Here is a 25300-nt window from a genome sequence, read left to right as displayed (position 1 = left end):
TCCATGATTGCAACCTTCGCAAAATAATTCAAGGCATAGAAAATATTTCGCTGAATGATTTGATTCGCGTAATTAAAGAAAACTCATCCATGGAAATACTTGAGTTTTATTTGGACTTTTAGAGTCAAATGCGTGGCTAATATAGTGTGAGTTGGGTACGATACACAGTGTGAGACATGATGTTAAATGCATGCGCTAACTAAGGATAATGAGGTCCAGGTGAGGGAAGGCACAATCAGCAACAAGTGTGCGCTTATCTGCATAATTCTGTACTAGTACATAGTTCACAGTTTTTGCACGTTTCAGCAGTTATCTTCAAACATGCATTATGTATTTAGAAAGAGGCTTAAATTCATGTACTGTATGTATGTTTTTTTTTAATGTAATCTAAAATATGAGAAATCATTTTTTCATTAGCAAAATTTGAAGTAGTTTTTATCTCATTCACTCCCAGCCATTTTCACTGAAGCAATCCCCTTCACTCCTGGCTGTTTTACTGGATTTTGACTGATTTTGCAAGGCCCACATAATATTGTGTTCTATTGCTATAAAAACATAGAACCTATCAAAAGAAAGATTAGAGTCTCTTCTTTCATCAGGAAAAAAAAAAAGTATATTCCTATCTGTATCCGATTTGCAGCAACTAACATTGGAATATAGCTAAGTTTTATCATTATTCACAAATCTGTTTTAAACTGTGTTGTTTGCAACACGGCCTGGTTGATCTCTTATACTCTGCTGCCACCTGCTGGCCGTTTTTGTAATAACTACCATTGCTTTAACCGTTCTCTGCAGTTCAGAGGCTGCATCAAAGCCTTGTGTATGCTCTAGCATTAAAAAAAAAAGAAGAGTAAATATACATCTTTGGGACAATGGTAATATTTAGAATAGAACTTATTTATACATTTTTGGGAGCAAATGAGTTAATAATCCTGTGATTAAAAATGCAAATTTATGAGGCCAATTCCATGTAATAAGGTCAAATATTTTTTCAAAGAATTGAACATAATTACTAGACTTGTCACACAAACAGTGTCTTGTGGTGGCGTCCATGTTCCTGCTTTTCACTCTTTGAATTCATTTAGCATGTATTCATCGAGGTTCATGTGAGTGCCACTTCATGTTGAAAATGATTTTAGTGCAGAGATGGGATTTAAATTATTATTTTTTTTTACATCTCATTTACTCCTAATGAATAGATTCACTTGATAATATATGCACAATATTTGCTGGATGGATTCGTCTGACAAATTTCTTTAGAGGCATGCGTAAATGTGTTCCTATTCCTGGATGGTCAATTATCAATCTGGTGGATCATTGTGTCGCCAATTAGTGCTTTGTTGTGGTCTCCTTGCATCAGCACGCTTGATGGATGGATTATCTTTCTGTCAGTCTTCATTTCAGGTATGAGAATATAATACACATTTCAACCATGGATTGAGTATTATATATGTGCTGTCAAATAATTAAAAAGAAGGAGAGGGGGGAAAAAAACACCATTTTAAGTGCCCTGAATTTATAAAATCCTCTTAAAACCCCAAGAAAATAAAAAATATTTAGAGAGAAAAAAGTTGAATTACATATAAAATATATATTTATGTAAATTAAGGAGCAATGCAATGTGTACAAATGTCTATATTTATATATGTTGGTATGTATATATACAATGTATTTGTAAGACAAAATGTAGTTTCCTCAATTGCATTTGAAGTATATATCTTTTAAATACATTGTTTTTAAATACTATTTTTTTTAATCTAGCTATGTCTCATTATATTTCTGATTGCCAGAACAAAATCAAAATGCTATTGACAACAGATATAATGAAAAAAACAAAACAAAACAATAACAACCAAAACACACACACACACACATACACCCCCCCCCCCACACACACACACACACACACACACACACACAAATAAAATAACTTACCTTAGTTGACGTTGCAAATTAGAGATGTAGAAAAAGCTGATGTTTAGGTCTTCTATCTTGACTGTTTTATATTTCAATACACAGTATATACTAAAATAGATGTTGATGGACCTGTGCAGCCGCGGTGAAGGTCAGTCAGTCAGGAGGACTCAGAGAGAGTGAGTGACTGAGGCAGCGAGGAAGGACCCAAAAGCAGCCCACGTAACGTAAGAGGTCTGTCTGCTCCCCTCCCGTCTTGAAACGCACCAGCAATCCAATGAAGTGTCAAGTCCACATTGTAGAGATTGGTCCAAGTGCTACACACTTCTATTTTGGCATTGTGTGGAAGAGTAACCTGTTGTGCTGGGGAAAAAGTCATATTCCTCGTAGTTTTTATTTAATTAATTTAATCTCTGAGGGTGCAAAAAAGAAAAAGAAAAAAAAAGCATAACTATGGTTTATGCTGTGGAATAGATAATGATTTCATTCAATCATTCTGGAGCCTATCGCAGTTGATTGTTGGGTGACAGGTGGTGTACATACTAACTGACTTTTCACCAACAATGCTTTTATAGTTAACGAAGATGAACAAATTAACTGAAGCTATAATTGAAAAAGCATTTTTGTTAACAAAATAAAATAAAAACAACAGTGGTTTAAAAAGGTTTAAATTTGGATTTATAAAAATGACATTGAAAGTTACATTGAAAAAGTCATTTTGCATTTTAGTTATTTTACGGCTTGATGGAAGAAGGAAGGTCGAACAGTCGTTTGGGAGTTGTCGTTTACTTTATTGCTTACTGCAAGACCAAAGCATATAATTTTGTCTAATGAAAATCTGCTAGCTAATACTAACATATAATACAAATGCACAGATTGGCCGATGGAAATTAGCATAGATTAATTACGATAATAATAACCCTTGTTATGTAATATGGTTGCGCCTGTCAATGACAGGACACATTAAGACAATAATTCAGACTTGACAATTACCAGTCACTTATGGCCTCAAAAGTCTATCACGATACTTGTGATTGGTGCTTCGGAATAATAGCACTTGTATTGCAGCCCAATATTTAAGCCACTTTTTTTCCCCCACAATTGAAATGTAAACAAAGTGCAAATATAGCAACCGTAATGGAATGAAATGGAAATAAAAACAGGCCAGGTATTGTTTACCCTGCGAGGTCTAAGGCTACGTTCACACTGCAAGTCTTAATGTTCAATTCCGAATTTTTGGTGAAATCAGATTTTTTTAGTAAGCGTTCACATGACCTATTAATTGCGACCTCAGTCTGTCTGCTGTGTGGACGTAATGCGTCCCCAAAGTGACCCGCATGCGCAGAAGAAGATACAACATCACTCACAACGCTGTGTTTGCGGAAGTAAATACGTATTGTCCAGCATGTCAGGGCCTGTCGTCGGGGCTCATATTTTTATCATCTCATATCTACAGAGGAGTGATGCAGGAAAAGGTAGAAATAATATTTTGTGAAAATGAGGCGAGCCTGTTCAGCGCCTCGTCTCACGGTGACCTGTGTTTTTTTTTCTCCCTAGCGATGACGTCACGCCATTTCCGCGCGTAATAAATGAGCCTTCTGCATGGCTAAATGACTAATATCACCACCACAAAAGTAATCTTTATAGGCTACTTCACGTTCAGACTGCGGTCGCGTCGCAAAAATTCGAATACGTATCCTCTCTAAGACCATATATGAAAGTGACCCAGGTCGGATATGAAAAAATCAGAATTGAGCCGTTCAGACTGACAAAAAAAATCAGATACAGGTCGCATTTGGGCCAAAAAATCCAATCTGCGTCGCATTTGTCTGCAGTGTGAACGTAGCCTAATTGTAACATAACTGCTTGCGAACGCGACAGCAACGCGCATGCATTCGTCAAGAGCACGTTAGCTTAGCGGCCGATTAGCATCACAAGCTCACGTCAACTAGATGGCGAGTTACTGGTCATGGTAAAATAACCACCGCGGATTGTTTATCTTGGCCAAACAATATGCGACCGCTTCAGTATTATCCAACCACCCAATGGCGGAGGCACGTGGTGGCCAGGCCACCCCACGCGCCCCCTGGCGGCCACCCCCCCCCCCCCCCCTGGATCCTGGATATTCAATATTATTGTCAATGCCTACTAAATAGAAGCAGATAGAAACATAATTTCGCAAACATTTCAGAGCTTACACACGTGGCGTTCACACAAACCTAAATTTAAATTTAATATAAACCTTCAATATATATATATATATATTTTTTTTTAATCAACAAACAATTGTGTCGCGCTTGCCATGTTGCATATGTGAATGTCAGTCTGTTAGTGCTATGTTAGTCCATGAAAAGGCATACCGGTAATTTAATAGATTTTATTATTTATTTCAATGTTTAATGTTCAGTGTTTTGAACAAATACATGTGTGTAAAATTAGAAACAAAAAGAAGAAATTTGATGTATCAATCTTGTACAGTAGAAACAAGCTGATATTTTAAAAGGACACAAAAAAACAATTTATAAATAAGGACTACAGAAAACAATATATGGTAATAAAAACAAAGCAAGGATTCTTTTTAACCTGTATTTCTTGTACAAAATGGTACATTCAGATATTATGATTGTATTTGATTATGAAAACAAATACACTTATAAAAAGCTGTAACAATATCAAATAACATGAAACATTGGGAGTCATGAGTCACTAATTGTTTACTAACACACGTAATAGAGTTTACCAAAGGAAAAACAATGGAAAAAAAGTCGTCTTTTGGTGAAGTAAGGAATCAACATAGTTTTAGTTTTTAAATACTTAGTCGTGAATTTCACTGTTCGGTTTCCTTTTCTACTAATTGTGTACAAGCCAGTAACTGACATTTGCCTTATTGCCGTTAAGTGGCAGAAAACTGAGCAACTCATTGACAATTGTAACAGCTCCAATGCATTGAACTCATAACATATTATTTTATTTATTTATTTTTCAATGAAAATTTTCTGGCTACGCCCCTGCAACCACCGTGTGCTTTTATTTCCCCATAAGGAGTGCATCTAATTAAGAGTGCTCCAGTAATAAAGTTTTGTTCACGCCAAACAACACGAGCTGTTTCCATGTCCTCCTTGCGTGTCTTTAGCGTGCACATCCTCTTAACTTTAACGTCAACAGTTTTCCTGCACAATTTGCAAACAATTTTTTTGCGTCATATCTGACCTCTTGTAATCGAACAGCATCCACACGATGAAGGCAGCTCACTCCCACTTTGCCAAAAACGCGACAGAACTGCCAAGATTTGAACCCAGAATTGCGAGGCAAACCAGCCAACCTGTGGATAATGCACTGCTCCGGAATACGGGAAAAAAAAAAAAAAAAAAAAAAGCTTCTCTGGCATTGTCATGGCAACACTGCATTACTGAATGTAATAGGTCCATAATATTGGTGGACCAGGCAGCACATCGATCATGCTGTGTTACCAGCAGGGTATGATAACACTCCTGTTCAGTTGGTCTCAGTGCCTTTGCAGACTGCAAAAAGGCTACAAAATGGTTGATAGTAAACACTACATGTGCAGGTAAAGCGCACAACAACAACCACTTTAAACTCCATGAATACATACAATAAAACACCCCAATTGTATCTGGTTGTAGGTCTGAATTTGAACATTCCGAAAGTCTGTCCAGTTTTAACAACCCCTTGAAAATAAATCTCTCTCTTCTCTTCGCAGCATTTCTTTTCAATTTCCTTGAAGTCAGGGGCCTCCATGTATGAGCTATAAAGGTCTGGAAACTCTGCAGCCATTTTACACTGCTACAAAGTGGGGAAATCAATTCAGTACATAGACAAAGCACTCAATAGTAAGTACCATTCAGACGAGAACCTGGCTGCATTCGAGAGAGAGAGAGAAAAAAATGGTGGATATTGATTTTGATACCTCGCAGAATTCTGAAGGGACATCATTTTGCAGAGAGTGAATGGAAAACTGAAGTTGAGATTGATTTGTCCTTGCTGTTAAAAACAGGCGTCTGTAAAAGAATAATGAAAGTCAAACTAATGAGACCCAAAACGCAATTGGCAAGGTAAGCGAGGCAAATATAGAGAGACACGAGAGGAATAACGGATCTGGGCACTACATCGTTGACAAAATGCCAATTTAAATAACGAACGACTAATACATTATCGGACATCCATTTCTCTGACTAATGACGGATTGACGATTACAACGTGGTTCAGCTTGAAATATTGACAGATTGACGACGACAGAAGAGTGTCCCAACTGTTGATAAATGACGGATGCTCAAAATTTATTGACGCTGCCATCTTTGCTAATTGTAATCATATTGAAAATTATCAATTATATTTATCCTGCCAGTGTTTGAAATGGAACAATAAAGAGAAAAGACTGCTTCAAGTTTTTTTTATTTTTATTAAAAGGATTTCCACTCTAATTTGAAAACCAATTGTCACTTTAGTTACTTACTCTACCTTCATTTGTATCTACTCTACGCTCTCCTCCGAATAGTTTTCCTTCAGAATCAGTTCAATTAAGCGGAGGTGCTGGTGGGGAGCAGCCAGTCCCTTATGCGTGCCTGTGGTACACAATTTTGTTTTTCACGGAGGACTGTAATTTTCTGTAATTTGTGCATCGGTGCAGTCGTGGCATTTGTACACCTCCCTACGGGAGCGTCATCCTGAGCAATTTTGGCCGGGTAGTGGGTTTTTGGTGAGGATCAGCGCTCTTTGGTACGCCACACAGATCCTCCTCCACTTCTCCATCCTTGAAATTTGGCATCATTTTAGACATTATTATTGTCATATTCCTTGGAAAGTTTTGCATTCATTATACTTCAATTAGATGACCATTAACATACTTCTGTTTTTTAGCTGTTTAAAATGGGAGGGGGGTAAGTTTTTGGGCCCCCCCGATACCGATTCCGATACCCAGCTTTGCCGTATCGGCCGATGCCGATACATACCGATACCTACGTTTTTTTTTTTCAACATGAAAAAGCTGTCCTGCCATTGGTTCAGGGCATTCAAGGGGCAAATAGGATATCTTAGCTCGGCATGCAGTGAACATGTCACACATCAGTAAATGTCGTGCATGAGCAAGGCACAAGATGCTGCAAGTCCTATATTAGCGCAATGTTATGTTACTTGTTAGTACTCACCGATACCACTGTTTTAATGCAGTATCGGGGCCTCTGCCGATACCAGTATCGATATCGGAACAACACTAGCAAATATTCTCATCGGGATCCTATGAGATTTTGGACTCCTACTCCCTGTAACTTTTCTTGGGCAAACGAGAGCTGAGGAACACTGAAGCCTCTGGAACACTCAAAGACCACCATTCCCAGACATTCTCTATTGTCAGTGAATCACACCTCTTTTGTAAGGCCACCTTTAAGTGCAGTGGACGTGTCAGAGTCAATAGAAATAAAAAATGCGTAAATCCTACTGCTGAAAAAAAGGATATACAATACATGCAAATTGGAATATCAATCTCTTACCATATACTCATTTTATGTTACAGCTTTTCCCTAAAAATATTTCAGCCCTGTGTTGCCAAGTGATCCTTGACTCATTTGACCGATCAAGATAATGGGTTCCGTGATACTGCTTCTATGTGTTTTGATCAACATTGAGGCTACATGTATGAGGTAGCTAGCTATGGATATTAGCATTTGGCCTGCAGTATTTTAATTTCAGTCATTAGAATGTTCAAAAGGAAAGAAAGGAAGAAGGATGAACTCGACAAAAAATCAGCAATTTGGTGGTGAAGAGTATAGCAACTTTATTTTGTAAAAAAATAAAATAGAAATAATAATAATAATTATTATTATTATTATAATGAAAGCATTTTAATCGTGAAATAACAAATCAGCTATTTGTAAGTGATTAATAAACTGTTTTTTTTTTTTTTTTTTTTTTTAGATTATCACTCTAGCCACCAACAACCAAGTATGTTGCTGTCTAATGACAAGAAAACGTTGTTCTTTTATACAAAACACAAAAAAAGTTGGAGAAAATAACACATTTCATGCACACAATGCATAGGATGTACAGTAGTTCCACTAAGATGACTTTCACGCCAGTCCACTGGCAAGGAAGTTGTCCCTCAAACTGTCCAAGGCCTCCTCCTGTGTTATCGCCTTCCACTCTTCTGGGATCACTGGTGGCATCCGGTTGTATTTATTTGCAAACCTCTCATTAAATCTGGCTAGGACATACCTTTAAATAAAGGACAAACGTTGATTATTTCACACACATAACACAAAGGCTGTTACAAACAAAAGACCAGTGATGATATCCGAGTATACCTCCAGTAAGGACTGGGTGTCTCTTCAGGTGAAAATTTCCAGTCTAGGTGGATGGGTTGGAGTTCCCAGCAAGCCACAGAGACTTCTTGTGGCTCCAGCTCATCAAGGTTTGCACTCTCAGGGGTGATCAAAGAAGTGGGCTCCAACATGCATTTGGGCCTATGGAGTGAGGCCTTGTGAACCTGATGCCCAATTTGCTCTACTTCACAAGGTGCACTGCACATTGGACATCGGGCCTCACAGCCTTTGACTTTGTTGAAAAGGCAGTCACTTGGTTGAGTAGGAAGGCACTCGAGTAGTTGGTCACTAGCTATGTGTTGGGAGAAAGCCTGGGCAAGGTCCAAGCGCAATGCTGCCAGTAACTCCATGAAACATGTGACCAAGTGATCCCATTCCGTGGTAATACTGTAGAGCGGTCCCTCCATACACTCCCAGGGGATACATGCATCTCCATCCTCCAGAATGAGGCAAACTTGCTTCAGCATTGGCTTGGTGTCAGTCAGCACTGCGCTGGTACCTACTGTTGTTACTTGGCTCACAGCTGCTGCAACCTTTCCGATGATCTCTCCAAGGCGCTGGTGCCTCCATGTATTCACATTCCAATCTGTTAAGTGAGTCACAACTGTGTCCTGGATCTTCTTCAGCCTGAAGCTGTCAAAAGAAAGCAAGTACTGAGCGAAACCTTCAAACCTGTCTTCATTGATTAGATCCTCCAGCAATTTCTTGCGGAAGGCCAGTGGGGAGAGATATTGTGGGAATTTACACTGGATCTCCTCTGCAATTTGCATTCCTAGAGGTCTATAGACATAGTCCATCACTGTAGGTTGGATGATATCAGAAATGAACCTATGAGCCAACCTCTGACGCTGGTCTCGTTTCCTGAACTGGTAAATAAATTCCGCCTTGAGTGTGCTCTTTTTGGCTTTAATGGACTTCAGAAGCTCTCCATCCTTGGCAAAGCGATTGTGGACTCTTTGGAAGTCTCTGCATGCAGCGTTACATACGAAGACTTTCAGATCCACCCCAAAGGCTGTCTTGATTTCCAATTGTGCTTCTTTCAAGGCTTTATCGATTACTTCTAACAGTTCTGTGATGTAGCTGTCGGCGAAGTCTTGTGGTAAACTGACTTTTTCTGTGACAAACTGTTGGTAATGCTCCATGATGTTGCTTGCAAGTTGCTGAGCTTTTGCCTTTGGTGATTTGTTGTTGCCTTCAAACAGGTTTTTCATTCTGCTACTGTATCCAAAGTACTCATCATGCACTCTAAAGCAAGTGGTCTGATTTTGGCCAAAAGCCGAAAGTTTATTGAAGTGCTTTTGGAGGCCATGGCTGTTGAGGTTTGCTGCAAGAATATTCACCACCCTGGTGGTAATATCTTCTGTTTCTGAAGCCCTGAAGTCAAACTTGGACAATGCGTCCTTCCACACGCCCTCAAATTCCTCTTCAAGAGCTTCATCTTTAAGGAGCTCGTTTTCTGATTCACTGTTGTCTAAAAGTATCTGAAGCCTGGCATTTTGCTCAATTTCCAGTATGGTTTCGATTTTGTTGAGCTGACTTAAAGAACAATGATTCTCATTGATTGTTTCCAACCTTTCGATTGTCATTGTTGTTACTCGATCTTCAAGCTCCATCATGTTGCTCAAAATTATAGTTTTGAGTATCTTAATGTAGACATCAAGCTTGTTTACCTTCAAACTGGCCATCACACTTGACTTTTGCTTGTTTACTTCCCTTTTAACCTCCCTTTTAGCGTCATACTTTAGCTCACACAGAAAGTCGTTTTGGCTGGAAGGGTTCAATGCATCTGGTTCGGTGGAATAAATTGTCTTGGTTGCTTGTGTAAGCCAGCATTCCATGTGTTCCAGCAAGCTGTCCTCCCACTGAAAAAGCTCAGTGCAAAATATAGAGAAGACCAAAGCGATGTCTTTATTTTGCAGGCTAACAGAGAAGGATTCTGCTTTTACAGCCTCCCAAACACAATACACACGGCCCATGAATTCAGTCCAACCACATGGCCCTGACTGACTGGCTGCTTCCTTTAGTGCCCCAAACAAGGTACGCTTGAACTTCAGTATAGCTTCACTATGATGGGTGTCAACAGATTTTGAGAGGGGCTCGTTGTACCAAGGACTAACATAGGGAATTAAGTTTTTTTTCTTTGAATTATGAATCATTGTATCAGTATCTCTAAGCGTTCTCTCTTCAGTCTTAGTTTTCAGGATGTTAGATACGCGCTTTAACTGTGTGGCTTCTAATGTGGTATTTATCCCTTGATCCTGGACTAAAACTTTGCAGATGGGCATGGAGCTACATTCTCTGATGCGCAATAGAGCATTGACCTCCACTGTGAGACTTGTCTCAAGCTCAGAAGCTGCACGTGAGTTGAGATTTTGCATTAAAACCTCACTTATCCCAGCTCCAACAGTTGCCATTTCATTATCACTGACCTGGGTGCTTATTTGATGATCTGTTGCGGAGCAGAGACCCTCTACGTCAATCAGAAGGAGAAAATCACAGTTCAGCTTATTTTTTAACTTAGGGGGCAGTTGTAGGGCAACTATGTATACCCCCCTTGTTGATCTTTTACATCCATCTGGAAATTTCACCCCAAATAATGCCAAAAGGATCTCAGAATTTCTTGCATGATACACTCCAAGGCTTGTCAGAACCTTCAAGCGATCTCGAGGAAAGCGAAGTTTGATTTCTGCAAAAACACTGCCAAGCCAGCGCATGGGAATATTAGAAGCATCTCCATCCATGAGTTCTAGCGGAATCCCACTGAGGATCAAGTCAGCAGCAACACTTGGGAGTCGCAGCGTATTATGGCTCCCACGACCAGGGCTGATGTGGGTGAATTCAAAAATCAGACCCATCTCGCGTAAAAAGTGCTCAAGTCCCAGCAAAAAAGGCTGTCTAGATTTTTCTGCCGGATGTTCGATAGATGCAAGTTGTGTCTGTTCTTCTCCAGAAGAAGTCTCCGGAAAGGTTGTGTCATTGAAGTCATTCATATGAACATTGAAGGTTCCATTATCACTCAAAGTGTTCAAAGAAATGCTTTCTTCAAGTATCTTTTCAACCGAGATCTCTTCTTCATTTGAGGAGTCAAAATGTCTATTTTGCAGAGATTCTGATTGTTCGTTGTTTGTGGTTTGAAAGATATGCTTCGAACCTACAGCACTCTCTGAATCAGCAAACACGAGATCATTATCTGTTAACTGCTCAAGTTCCAGCAAAAATGGCTGTGTAGATGTTACTGCTTGATCTTCAGATGCATTTTGGTATGGTTGTTCTTCAGTAGAGTAAGTCTCCTGAAAGGTTGAATCACTGAAGTCATTCCCATGAACCCCTAAGGGTGTATTTTCTCTCAACACTGGGTTTAAAGAAACATTATTTATAAGAATATCTTCACCTTGGAGCTCCTCTTGATTTTTGTAGTCAAAATGTCCATTTTGCAGAGATTCTGGTTCTTCATCGTTTGTGGTTTGAAATACGTGCTTCAAAGCTGCCCCACTCTCTGAATCAGCAACCAAGAGATCATTATCTCTAAAAAGCTCAAGCAAAATTGGCTGTGCATATGCTTCTGTTTGACCTCCATCAAATGCATCATGGTATGTTTGTTCTTCAGTGGAAGAAGTCTCGTGAACAGTTGAATTGCTGAAGTCATTCCCATGAACCCTTAAGGGTGCATTTTCTGTCAATACTGGATTCAAAGAAACATTACTTTTAAGAATATCTTTACCTGGGAATTCTTCTTGATTTGTTGAGTCAAAATAAGCATTTTTTAGAGCTTCTGATTCTTCATTGTTCTGGGTTTGAAAACCTCCGTTACACTCTGAATCAGTGACCTCCAGACCTTTGTCAATACGCTGCTTGAACCTCAGCAAAAATGACCGAGCAGATGTAACTGTCTGACCTCCATCAGATGCATCTTTGCATCTTTGTTCTTCTCTAGAATAAGTCTCCTGAACTGTTGATGCATTGAAGTCAGTCTTTTGTACATCTAAGGTTTCATTTTCCAACAACACTGAGTTTAAAGAAGCATTATTTTCAAGTAAATCTTCACCTAGGATTTCTTCTTTATTTGACACTAAAACATGTTCATTTTGCAGAGACTCTGTTCCTTCATAATGTTCGGTTTGGAAACTGTCCTTCAAACCCAAGTCCTTGTCTGAATCGGCAACCTCCAGATCATTGTCAATACGCTGCTTGAACCTCAGCAAAAATGACTGAGCAGATGTAACAGTCTGACCTCCATCAGACGCATCTTGGCAGCTTTGTTCTTCTCCGGAAGTCTCCTGAACTGTTGATGCACTGAAGTCAGTCCCTTGAACATCTAAGGTTCCATTTTCCAACAACACTGAGTTTAAAGAAGCATTGTTTTCAAGTAAATCTTCACCTAGGATTTCTTCTTTATTTGGCGCTAAAACATGTTCATTTTGCAGAGACTCTGTTCCTTCATAATGTTCGGTTTGGAAACTGTCCTTCAAACCCAAGTCCTTGTCTGAATCGGCAACCTCCAGATCATTGTCAATACGCTGATTGAACCTCAGCAAAAATGACTGAGCAGATGTAACAGTCTGACCTCCATCAGACGCATCTTGGCAGCTTTGTTCTTCTCCGGAAGTCTCCTGAACTGTTGATGCACTGAAGTCAGTCCCTTGAACATCTAAGGTTCCATTTTCCAACAACACTGAGTTTAAAGAAGCATTGTTTTCAAGCAAATCTTCACCTAGGATTTCTTCTTTATTTGGCGCTAAAACACGTTCATTTTGCAGAGACTCTGTTCCTTCATAATGTTCGGTTTGGAAACTGTCCTTCAAACCCAAGTCCTTGTCTGAATCGGCAACCTCCAGATCATTGTCAATACGCGGCTTGACCCTCAGCAAAAATGACCGAGCAGATGTAACAGTCTGACCTCCATCAGACGCATCTTGGCAGCTTTGTTCTTCTCCGGAAGTCTCCTGAACTGTTGATGCACTGAAGTCAGTCCCTTGAACATCTAAGGTTCCATTTTCCAACAACACTGAGTTTAAAGAAGCATTGCTTTCAAGTAAATCTTCACCTAGGATTTCTTCTTTATTTGGCGCTAAAACATGTTCATTTTGCAGAGACTCTGTTCCTTCATAATGTTCGGTTTGGAAACTGTCCTTCAAACCCAAGTCCTTGTCTGAATCGGCAACCTCCAGATCATTGTCAATACGCGGCTTGACCCTCAGCAAAAATGACCGAGCAGATGTAACAGTCTGACCTCCATCAGACGCATCTTGGCAGCTTTGTTCTTCTCCGGAAGTCTCCTGAACTGTTGATGCACTGAAGTCAGTCCCTTGAACATCTAAGGTTCCATTTTCTAACAACACTGGGATCTCTTTTTCATTTGAGTCAAAATGTCCACTTAGCAGAGACTCTGATCCGTCATGGTTTTGCATTTGAAAAATGGGCATTAAATTGACTTTGTTCTCTGAATCTGCAACCTCCTGATCATTATCTCTAAGATGTTCTATTTCACCATCCTCAAATGTTGAATCCGTGCAAAAACTGTCACTATCATCCCTGGAATCATTGGCTACATTCTGAAGCTCTGATTGTTCAGGAATGCCGTTGTTCTCTTTTGTCTGCTGATTAATCAGGAGATCTTTCAGGTTGATTTGTTTTTGCATTTGCAGCAGTCTAAGTTTCACCTTCATCCAACTAAGGAAATACATTCTTTCTACTTTATCTGGGGTAGAAACAGCATTTGCAAAATTCTTCATAGATGGAGTCTTTTTGTATCTGCTCAAACGGCCTACAATGTCTTTTCTCTCATTTTGCAATCGAGGATCAAACACTTTCCCTTCTTTCTTGTTTCTACTTTCCTCTTTTTCAATTTCAGCCAACCTGCTCCACAAGCCACCTTGCAGTGGCAACTGTTTTTGCCTAAACACAGCAGGTCCCTCATCTAAACCTTTCAGAACTTCCTCTGCCATGTGCATTGATTTTTTACAGACTGTCCCTTCATCGCAATGGAGCCCCAGCTCCTTTGCTAACTTTGATGCTCCTTCGAGTGTTACAAGTCTCAGGTCTGGTAGCAAATGTTTGACGGTATCACAAAGTACATTAGCAAGGTTCTCTGCATTCAAAGCTCTTCCTGACACGATTGATCCATCTGCAAGACCTATCGCCTCCTGAAGGTTATTGCCAACAAATCTCACCACTCTGTCCTTTATAGTGTCAGTCTCGGATCGGTCAATCAAAATGAGCTTGGACGTCATATCTTTGCAGGAGGCGATAAGTTGCTTCTCGTTCTCATTAGGATTTTCACAGAAAAAAATAACCGCTGAAGACACTTGGCTGAGAACATGGAGGCATTTCTTATGTGTGCTTGCATCCCCCCGTAGGTTAGAAAAGACCACTGGAACTGGGAAAGAGTCTCTGTTAGGGTCTCCTATAGGAAGATACCATGCAGTCTCCACAAGACCGTTGGAGAGTCTTCGCGGTACTTGTCCTCCTTCCATTTTTTCGTGGAGGAAAGTTTCACTGCCAAATACATGATTTAGCACTTCAGACTTTGAGACACTGCAAGAGCCAAGCCTCACACACGATATCATTGGCATAGATGTGCTTGCCAAAACTGCTTCTTGGACTTTTTGGTCACTATCCACAGACTGGGACTGCCATAGCCTCACTACACCTCTCACAGGCCAAAGGAGGAAGCTGCTTGGTTCTTCATCATTTAAATGTGGAAGAATCAGTGGTACGGCAAACTGGCACTGCAGCATATGTGCTGTTATCTCCTGCTGAAGGAAAGTGTTGGCACATAAAAAGACAGCTGTCACTAGATCAAGAGGATTGATGGTACATGAGTGGAATCCTTCAATATCAACAGCCCTCTCATCAGGACTGTCCATAATATCTGAGAGGGCCTTGCAGCAAGTACTCCGAGCATCTGGGCGAAGCAGCCAAAGCCTTTGAAGGAAAGATTTAGGCAGATCATTGTTTTCTCGGGGTGTTAGGTTGTCCAGGAGCCAGGTACTGAGGTCCAATATTGATGCTGGTTCCAGTTGGGAAAGATAGAACGGCTCCAGGCCAAGTTGGAATAGAACATCAGACTTGTTCTTTGGGGGCTCTGGTTAGAATGAAGCACAAACAGTTAAATTGTGTTGTAGGCACCTAATTTACACTTTTGCTCATTTCCAACTGCACGCTACCTAATTTGCCCACCTCAACTCTACTGCACTGTAGTAATGTGTTTTTTGGTAAGGACAATGTTCCAAGTATGTTGAGGCAAAATCATATGGCAACATATTGTAAACCACAGTTAGTTGCTTATTGGTCCATCATATTGTCATTGCCCGGTCCTTGTAAGATTCCAAATAAACTGACATGCCAATGACGACTTAGCCTGGTGCTATGCCTTAGCTACTGCATGCGTGGTGCAGTATTTGGCAGCACAGTACTTTGTTGCAGCAGTCGCTGGCCTCAGTCTCCTTTACAGTAAAACAATAAAACTGCCACATGCCAAGGAATAAATACAAGAACCCTTATTCTTCTCCACTGGTGTTATTTATTGTGTATCATTCTGACCGATGCTTTCAATGTGACGTGTTTTTATACTTTGATCATTTGAAGCGCTAAAATCAACGCAATCAAAATTTTGCACTGTGCCGTGGAAAAACTACTCACATGCCAATGCAATTATTGATAAAAATGTAAAAAAAAGAAAAGAAGATAATTGCACACTTGCAGCATTGCTACAAAAAAAAAGAAAAAAGATGGATTGAGATTTTAGCACGATAGTGTAAATAGGAAAATTAAATGTCCTATGATTACACTACCAATCGTACATTACAGTCATATAACTAACATTTTATAGACTTTTTTTTTAGTGCAGACAGGTGAATATTTAATCTCACATTGCATATTGACTAACAGATTTAGTGTTATAGAAATCCTCCACTCCTTGAATAATAACATTAATTAAATAATAGTTATAATGAAGAAAATACAACAAAAGTAAAATCAACTTACTTTTCCTTTTGCTGCTCAGCCTCTTTGAAAGTTTGGTTGACATGATGAACTTCTTCCTGTTGATTTACTTGTTTCTTCTCTGTCTTCTCCACATCACCAATTCTGAGTGGAATTGTGTGGAAACCTGCGATTTAATTTAAATGCACCACATAAAAATCACTGGCACAAAAATGTTTTAACCTCATTAAAAATGTTTTTTTGAAATGTGTACATTCCGCATGCCCGGCCGGTGCTTACCTATCTCTCTTCTTATATTTTGTTGGAATTAGCCATTATTGTAAGAAAAGCCAGTACATAAACCTTCACATGCACTCAGTCAGAAACTGTTGCCTACCGGCGGAGCTCTTATAGGCTTCTGTCCAACACATTCCTCCAGTTGTCTTCTATCTCCACCATCCAACAAGTACAACATGTCCACCCGTTGCACGCATAAATGCAAGTGAACAAGCGGCACCACTTGTTGTGTCAACATTCTTTGTCTGACACAAAATATGTCCAGTCATAACAATGCACATACCAGTATTCCTGGAATCTGGCTGCAAAATGAATGAGTCCAATGTGACAAATGTTCAGAATCACATTGAATCACTAGTAAATGGACAATGAAACACAACTGAAATGCTCAAGTGTCTTTCATGTTTACTTAGGATGCACCAATACCACTGCATTTCTGTACTCATACTTAATCTAAAAAAAATACATCAATACTATGGCCCTGATACTTTTAGGTAACTTAAATTATGCTCTCCTCCCGCCACAAAGCGACTGCAGTGTGACACATCAAGCAATGAGTAAGCGATGGTGTAATAAAGTTTCACTTCAGTTTTCTTGGCACAGTCTTATTTTATATACATACAGTAGGATGTTAAAATATCAGTATTGACAAGTTCTGTGTTATATTTGATTGAAACATGCAAGTGTTTTTGAACAATATTTCATTAAAATACATTTTTTTAATTACATTGGTACTCAGTTACAGTGAGTACTCAAATTTAAGTACTCGGTCTTAAAGTGGTAACAGTGGTTTTCAAAGCCATTAACAGGGCTTGGTAGCGGTCTTTAACCCAACTCTCATGTAAGTAACTGTGAGTTTTGACATCTTTTAAGGCAAACAATCAATCGCTGTAGTGTGTGTTTGCATCCCTGTGGAGGAAGATGCTAGCACACCTGACGGATAAGTTGTTGCGCAGAGGAAAAAGATTAGCGCCTCTCTATTTACGTCCCGCAAAGCTCTTTAACATGTCCTGCAAAGCTCTTTTTATCTTCATGTGTCAGACACTGTGGGAGTAAAGTGCGTGTGTATGTGCATCCAGGAGCAAGTGCGAGCTGCCATAATCAAGTCAATTGTCCTTGTGGCGCCGCTCTTCAATCTTGCCCTGGTGTGCCTCCATAGCGTCCCTTCAGCGAGCTGAGGACACGACGGACTATCGTAAGGAACGCTCAAGCGGTCAGGATGTTGATCACCATGCTAACAGCCATGTACGTGATAGTTCGAGTCGTAGAATCGGTAAGACCATAACAATGACTTATGAAATATATTGTCATTTATGTCATTAGGTTTAGTAAGATTGGATCAAAGGTGACAAAAGTGTTCAAGTTCTGTAAGAAGTAAATATACTTGTGTAGGAAAAGATTTGTGTAAAAGTACAAGTACTGATTTGAATCCTTAAGTAAAAGTAAAACAGTACAGACACTGCAATGCACTTAAAGTTAATTTTGGAGCCAATTATTATCAATATCTGTTTTAATTAATTTGCAAAATTATTATTATTATTTTTTTTAAACCTTTAGCTTTTCAGCTATCAAAACATGTTCCCATAACTATGCTAACATTTAGAATTGACTAACCAAAAAAAAAGCTACCTAAGCCAGTGGTTTATAGGCTGGCACAACACAAGACAACACATTCGTTATGAATCATTCTTGTAGTCGTCAACATCAAAAGTTTTTGATCTTGCTTTGCTGTCATCTTTAAATGTGATCTGCTACATTTCTCCACGTGAAAAAAGTAAAAAAAAATATTTGTAAAAAATCTAACAAAGAACTAAGTGGTTAGAACTGTACCACCTCCTGCTAAGAGCTGTTCCTGACATTTCAGTTCTAATACAAAAATTACCATTTTATATATGTAGTACATATAGTTGAGCAGGGCTAAAGGGAAAATAAATAGAATGCTGTGCAGTTTAACTTTAATACTTATGTTTTCCTACCTTACTTGCTTAACAGGGTAGACTTTCTAATGTTCGACTTATTGATTATACTGTGCAAGTACAGTCATCCTAATGAATTGACCTTTGTAATGTGCTGTAGAACATTCTATTAAATGTAAGTTTGGTTCCTTTATTATCTACATGCGCGTCTAATGTTTCAAAAACCAATGTGTACAATGATTAAAATGAAAGAAATATCTGCTATCAGGGGAAATAACACAACTAATAATGCATGAGAAAATAGCAGTCCCATCAATCTCATTTAGAATTTCAAATTACAGCAAATATGTATTTGACCTTTTGTGCTTCTAATTACTGACGTTTGCGTTTGCAGATAGGGGAGCACTTTGCCGGCCAACAGGAGCCTCTGCCTTACATGGTGTCCCAGCCTTTGCCTTGGCAGGTGCATTCGGTGTCACACAGTCGCAGGAGCAGTAAAGCAGATGAGGTTGGAAACCTCATGCTCATATTTACCCTTACGTTCTCTTTGGCTTAAATTTGAACACCTTTATGTCACCTTGAATTTCAATTGTTCACTCAGAAATGTGATGACTTTTCCTAAAGAGATCCAAAATACACAAGCGTGACAATACTTTAAAATGTCACTTGCGAACGTCAGCTCGACAGCAAGCAGCAAAATGACTGCCCCGCGAGATGGCTAAAAAGGCGCCACAAAGGCGATGTTAACCAGAATGGCAGGTTAAGACTGGTGGGGGCGCATACAACATATTGTGAAGAAATGTTTTGACTTGTCGTCCTCTTTAAAAGACAAATGTAGTCATGAGTAAAAATTCAGGTAACCACCTTCAGTTCTGTCCTTGATTAAAAACAACATGCTAGCATCATATTAACATTGAATATTTTGTCAAGCCTGCATCTTAATTTAATGCAAATCATATTTTGGGGCTGACACAATGATTGGCCAAAATAATTTGTTTGTATCCACTTTGTGTTAGACTTTAACACCAGCGTAGCTACTTTGAGGTTAATTACTTACCGAAATGAGTGTAGGCTAGCGACATGTGAGTGAAGACCAAATGACACGACACCCATTTTGTGTTGGAAAACACCTGACTTTCCTCAATGGGGAGGCACTTTCTATCCTGCTAATGGAGCCTGTTAGATGACAGGTGTCCAAACAGGCTTTGATACATAGCATTTAACTGGCTGCATAATAAGGGTGTGCTCTACTTGAAGCAATAATGGAGAGCATACAGCCACAATAAAAAAAATACAAGAAAATGAGTTTGTGACTAGCTAGCTATAACTGTAACTAGTTGGAACTGTAGCTGTGGCTAGCTACTGTTAAAGTACACTATATTTTTGTACTCTTTTACGTGTTCCAATAAATCCAAGTTGAGATTCTGGTGAAGAGGTTCCTTGCAAGGTTTATTCAGAAATTTCTGATAACACAATTGAAGTCACCCAAGCAGTGATCCGTCCAAAATGTGTGTCCCAAACTTGAGCACACGGCACATTTATTGAAAAACAGTGTTCACAGGAAATCGCCTCTCCCCTCCTTCATCAAGTTCCCGTAGGTACAAAATCAGATTAGACTTCGACAGCAGTATACCAGCTTGTCCTTGGACTTTCTTTGACCGAACAGAAAGTCCTACAAACTCTACTCTCTTAGATAATAGAAAAGAAAATTATTATTTTTCTCTTTCCCAGGCAAGAGAGAAAGATAAGAAAACAATCAAAAACATTATTCATATATTATATATATATATATTATATATATATTAAGTTAACATAATTACACCTACATCTACACAGTTATAACTAAATTCAAAACAGTTAAAATATAAAGTAAAACAGTAAAAATGTTAACAATGTTAACACTACCTAGCTTCTATGTCGTCTTCATTGTATTTTTCCGGCAATCCGAGCGCACCATGATGCCTCTCACAGGTCCAAAATAGAACAAAACATGTGAGATGTGTGCTTTGTTGGTCATCTCAACTACACCGCACATGCTAACAAACTAGTTAAAAAATTTTTAATCCGCTTAATGTGACCTTGGGTGTGTGACAATCAGAGCGGGAACATAGCCAAGTGAGTGGGCTAAGCTACTCTAGCCTTTAACCTTTAGCATTCAGCCTTCTCCTGCTGTGCTTGGGCTGCAAATCCCAATCAAGGCGATTTGTGTGGAGGTCATTAACTTCTACTCTGCAAGTGCCTCACACACACTCACAGACACAGGGCCAGTCGCACACGTGGCACCATGACACACCACACGTTCTCGTTCAAGTAAGATGGGTATTTTTCTTGCATCTGATTTGAAACTTGAGAGAATGTGAACAATGTTTGCTTGGACATGCTGGTCGCATAGCAGCACTGATGCCGATCACGACAGTTTGTATCTGATGCTTCTGCTCACGCAACTCGACATTCTCGTCGTCTTTTGGACGTCACTCTGGAGACTTTAGTCATTCAATGATAAGCAGAAAATGTAACTTTAATGTATATTAGAGCAAATTAATTCATGAGAATTTTAAAATATATCAGAAAAAGGTGGTGAGTAACAATACTTTATAATACGGTATACACCTTTTTTTTCCCAGACCGATACCAATACAATTACTCAACTCTTCAGTAGTCACTGATACCAATACCGATACCAAGTACTGGTGCTATTAGTACTTTTGATGCATACAATTTTTTTTCTTTTTCTTTTTACAGATATTCAAAAAAAAGACCTTTACAACCCAATATAGCATTTTCCTCTAAAACTAGTCTATGAAATTAACAGCAATTTTCTATTTTTCTAAATTTCTAGTTATTGATTATAAAACAGCCATCAGCTGCTGTTGCCAGTACAGATACCTTGAAATAAGGTCTGGTATTGTCCCGATACCGGTAATCGCCGATCCCTAATAATTTTAATGGGGGTTGTTACATTCAGGGGTTCTGCCTGCGATTTTGGACACCATTAATAAATAAATAAATGATTAATGAAATCATTTCGGGCACAACCACTTCAGTGCCAAAAATTTAATATAGGATTTTCTCGGACCCTTCTTAGTAATCAGGGCACTTAAATCAAACAGTACCCCTGATTAAGACAGCTTTGAAAATAATAATGATTTTATTTTTTATTTTCCTCAGAAACCTAAGTGTACAGTATAAATAATAAATCAACATTTTGCAAAATCATCATTATCATCAGCCCCCAGTTGGTCATTTGAACCCTAATAGTGCCCATTTTACATTGCCCATACTAAATGTATGGGGCAGTTAGGAACTCTGCCTAGCAACAAGTGGCCAATGCAAATGAATCAGAGAAACTGTTGTACTTCCTTACTCTGAGAAGTTAACGTTCATTATTTGTAATGAATCACAGATGATGCTTTTGGAAATTATGACATGGACATTGTAAATGTCAAAGTTAAGCTTCATCTGACAGCACTTACCCCTTTCCATGACATGGTATGTAATTGGTTCACCGTGACTCTGCTCACTATCCATTATATCACATATGAATATATTTGCCGCTGTTTAAATAGGATAGAAATGATGCTGAAGTATTATTATACTCCACAACTATGGTTATTAAAATAATTAGCTCCCAAGTACCGTCAACATGACCAACATTAAGACAGTAGCATAGTAGGGCTGAATCTCCATTTTAAAAAAAAGAAGAAAAACAGGCAAAGAATTTGTTCCTAAAAAGTACCTTAAATATTTTTGAACCCTTACTGTTTACTGAAAAAGAATCAAACGCATTTGTTTTAGTTTGTCTTGATCTGTTTTTCAGCTCGATGGCTTTAGAAGGAACAGCATGGGCGTGTACAGAAAGTGTAAGTTACAATCTTTCAGAAATTTCAGAATTACATCAGTGTGGTTAAATCAGGGGTGTCTAACACATTGCCAGCGGTCCTGAACCGGCCCTTCATGGGGTCCAATCTGGCCCATGGGGAAGTAATTGTTGTTGTAATTTTGTGGGCAAACTGACAACCACTTAAATAACATTTTTGAAATTGCCTGATATTGATGCATGTTTCTGGAACAAAGTAAATCTACTTTATATAAAAATCCTACCAGCTTTGCACCGCAAAGAATACAAATCTGTGTGTATATGTGAATACGTCCTGGAGAAATATTTGAAAACAGAACATTGGAAAATAACCCCGTCTCTCTTCCTCTGATGCTCAGACTCCAATGCCAGTAACGGCACGTGCTGCACCGACCTGGTCGGCCCACCCCCGCTCAGCCCCGTGGACAAGGCCGCAGCCACTATCCAAACTCATTTCAGGAAGTTCCAGCAGAAGAAGCAAAAGAATGGCAAATAGACCAGTTGGACTTGTTTGGACGCACGCACACACACAACATGGATGGACACCTTCGTACTACTTGTACACTACAGACTGTACATTACAGTTAACAACATAGCTTCGCAGGTTACATTCAGCAATACATCTAAATCAGTCATTCTCAGTGTGGTTTGGGTACCACTCGGGCTCTTTCTAGTGGTACACAAAAGAATCACTGCCCAAGTACAGGTCAGTTTTGTGTTTTGTTTGTTTTACATTTACTTAGGTACAATTTCAATGTGCAATAAATTTCAATGGATTCCTTATTTAAGTACCTTTTTTTCTATTTTCCTATACTGATCTTATACTTTGTGAGTCTGATGTACATTTGACCATAGTGGCAAGTTTGAGATCACTGTGTTGTCATTTACACTTAACGGACACTTCATTAGGAACACTTGCACAAGCTTATCAGATCCAACACGATGCATCAAATGGTTCTGCCTTCACAAAAAAATGTTTTAAATGAATTATCATATATAATTTATAATAACATACTGTATATTAATAACTAATTAAACTCCTTTAATTAATTCATTTAACAATTGTATTATGTAGTTTACAGAAAGGCCACATTATTTCAGCACTTTAGAAGGCAGATTATTTTTAAATTTTTGTATAGTATATATTTTTTTAAATGTGCTTTCATGTTCCGAATAATAGCAGTGTATACAAGCAATGGGGAATGTGCAATGAAATCAAAATGTCCTGGGCTTGTTGCCAGAAGTTGCGGTCTGCTCTTTGCAACACAAATGTTCATGAAGCATTTCTCACAAACAGTGCTTCTAAACAGTAAAACTACAGCAGAATGAAGACAATCATATTATTTGCTTGTTTGTTTTTAACAGCTTTATGTTCCCTTTTCTTTATTTTCTTTAAGTAAGACCACATTTCATACACCTCATGTTTTGGTTTCTCATATTGCACTGCTGTTATTCTGAACACTGCCAAAGCACTTGTGGAATATGGAATGTTGTGGTCCTGCAGTTGAATGTACAGGCATGTGTTGATTTATGAATATGAAAAAAAAAACTATAATATATGTATTGACGTTGACGAAATAAATGCAGAAATATGACCTACCTTTGCAGCCCGCCTGGTGGACGTTTATTTGCATCATGGCGTCCTCTCGTGGAAGATTATATTACTTATGTGCGTGCATTAAATGGCTGCTGTAAAACAGATAAATTAATACTGTATTACTCAATTTTTACACAGAATCAAAATAAAACCTACTGCTTTTGTACCGTAGACACAAGCGCTTAGCAACATGCATGTACCTTTTTTGTTCCTGGAAAAGTAACAAGCAGACAAATAATCGGGGGTAGAGAATGATTTAAACAGGGCAATTTAAAAGACTGTCAATTAACAATAAATTAGTTAATAATAAGTAAGTAACTTCAAGTAACACAACGTAATTTACTGTCGTGAACGAGAACAAACAATTCGCCTTCATCTTCTTCTCTTAGATTAACATTACCCACGTATTACAACACCGTGATGCATACCGCCACCTACTGTACAGGAATGGAACTTGACAGGCCACGGTATCTCATTTCTCCTGGTCAGCAAACTGAAAACTGAGAAGTACATTACTATGGAGGTAAATTTGGTGCAAAACTAACTTGTGCAAAAAATGTGTACCTGTAGAAAAAAGTCTAAATTTGTATCTGTAAAAGTCGTGATTTGTATCTGTAAAAAAAATGTGTGCCTGTAAAAAAAAAAATTGTGTCTGTAAAAGAAATGTGTACCTGTAAAAAAAAAAATTGTGTCTGTAAAATAAATTTGTACCTGCAAAAAGAAAAATGTGTATGTGTAAAACAAATTTGTATCTGTAAAAACAAATTTGTACCTGTAAAAGTCATGATTTGTATCTGTACAAAAAATTTTTTGTACCTGTACAAAAACTATAAATTTGTATCTGTAAAAGTTGTGATTTGTACCTGTAGAAATGACAACTTGTAGTCAAAGAAGTCGCCACTAGGAGTCACAAGTGGGTTTTCTGCTGCTGTCCAGTGACGTGAGTTTTGCCCCATTTATCTCGCTACAAAAGGTGCAAAACTGATTCGTACTTGTAGAGCGCCGTGATTTGTACTTGTAAAGAAGGGGGCGGGCTCTGGTGTAATGAAGGGTTGTTTTGACCAATCAAGTGAGAAGGATTTGAGCGGATTGGAGCGCAACCTCATTGGTTTAGCGAACGACGGTGGCGGGACTCGCGGAAGGATACAAGCAGGACACATCGTTGCCAACCAACATACATATTAAGAATACTTCAGTCGACTGAAGTATTCTTCCTCAACATACATATTAAGAATACTGAAGTATTCTTCCTCAACATACATATTAAGAATACTGAAGTATTCTTCCTCAACATACATATTAAGAAGTATTCTTAATATGTATGTTGGTTGGCGACGATGTGTCCTGCTTGTATCCTTCCGCGAGTCCCGCCACCGTCGTTCGCTAAACCAATGAGGTTGCGCTCCAATCCGCTCAAATCCTTCTCACTTGATTGGTCAAAACAACCCTTCATTCACCAGAG

At 38.8% G+C, this 25300-nt stretch overlaps 3 protein-coding genes across 5 annotated transcripts in view; 1 reads left to right on the top strand and 2 right to left on the bottom strand.

Annotated features, from left to right (window-relative positions):
* The window catches only part of LOC147171290 (prolactin-releasing peptide receptor), a 33888-nt gene extending 9818 nt beyond the window's left edge, over window positions 1-24070 (bottom strand). The window contains exons 1-2 of one of the 2 annotated variants that reach the window (XM_086079813.1): window positions 24039-24070; window positions 23842-23930 (exon numbers count right to left, since the gene is read on the bottom strand). The gene's annotated coding sequence lies outside the window, so the exon portion shown is untranslated. Of the gene's footprint in view, window positions 1-1935; window positions 2085-23841; window positions 23931-24038 lie in introns of those variants that run through there. The other variant, XM_086079814.1, reaches the window with a different exon arrangement.
* On the bottom strand, window positions 7681-24094 carry gvin1l2 (GTPase, very large interferon inducible 1-like 2). 2 transcript variants are annotated; one of them, XM_086079812.1, is made up of 5 exons: window positions 24039-24094; window positions 23842-23930; window positions 16236-16359; window positions 8232-15333; window positions 7681-8142 (listed from the first exon to the last, which is right to left on the bottom strand). In XM_086079812.1, exons 3-5 carry the CDS (start codon window positions 16276-16278, stop codon window positions 7998-8000), a joined length of 7290 nt encoding a protein of 2429 aa, XP_085935938.1. In that variant the 5' UTR covers window positions 16279-16359; window positions 23842-23930; window positions 24039-24094; the 3' UTR covers window positions 7681-7997. The 2 variants fall into 2 exon arrangements, with proteins under 2 accessions (XP_085935938.1, XP_085935937.1); XM_086079811.1 differs by lacking the exons at window positions 23842-23930; window positions 24039-24094 and adding an exon at window positions 16473-16638.
* LOC147171291 (uncharacterized) lies at window positions 17498-23840 on the top strand. Its single transcript, XM_086079815.1, has 4 exons — window positions 17498-17742; window positions 18780-18893; window positions 22203-22245; window positions 22601-23840. The coding sequence occupies exons 1-4, from the start codon at window positions 17689-17691 to the stop codon at window positions 22735-22737; spliced, it is 348 nt and encodes a 115-aa protein (XP_085935941.1). The 5' UTR covers window positions 17498-17688; the 3' UTR covers window positions 22738-23840.
* Window positions 24095-25300: the final 1206 nt, after the last annotated feature.

The sequence above is a fragment of the Leptonotus elevatus genome, chromosome 7, assembly GCF_054856555.1.
Source record: "Leptonotus elevatus isolate MCC_2025b chromosome 7, RoL_Lele_1.0, whole genome shotgun sequence".
In the NCBI taxonomy this organism is placed as follows: Eukaryota; Metazoa; Chordata; class Actinopteri; order Syngnathiformes; family Syngnathidae; genus Leptonotus; species Leptonotus elevatus.
This window is presented reverse-complemented; position numbering and strand designations above follow the sequence as displayed.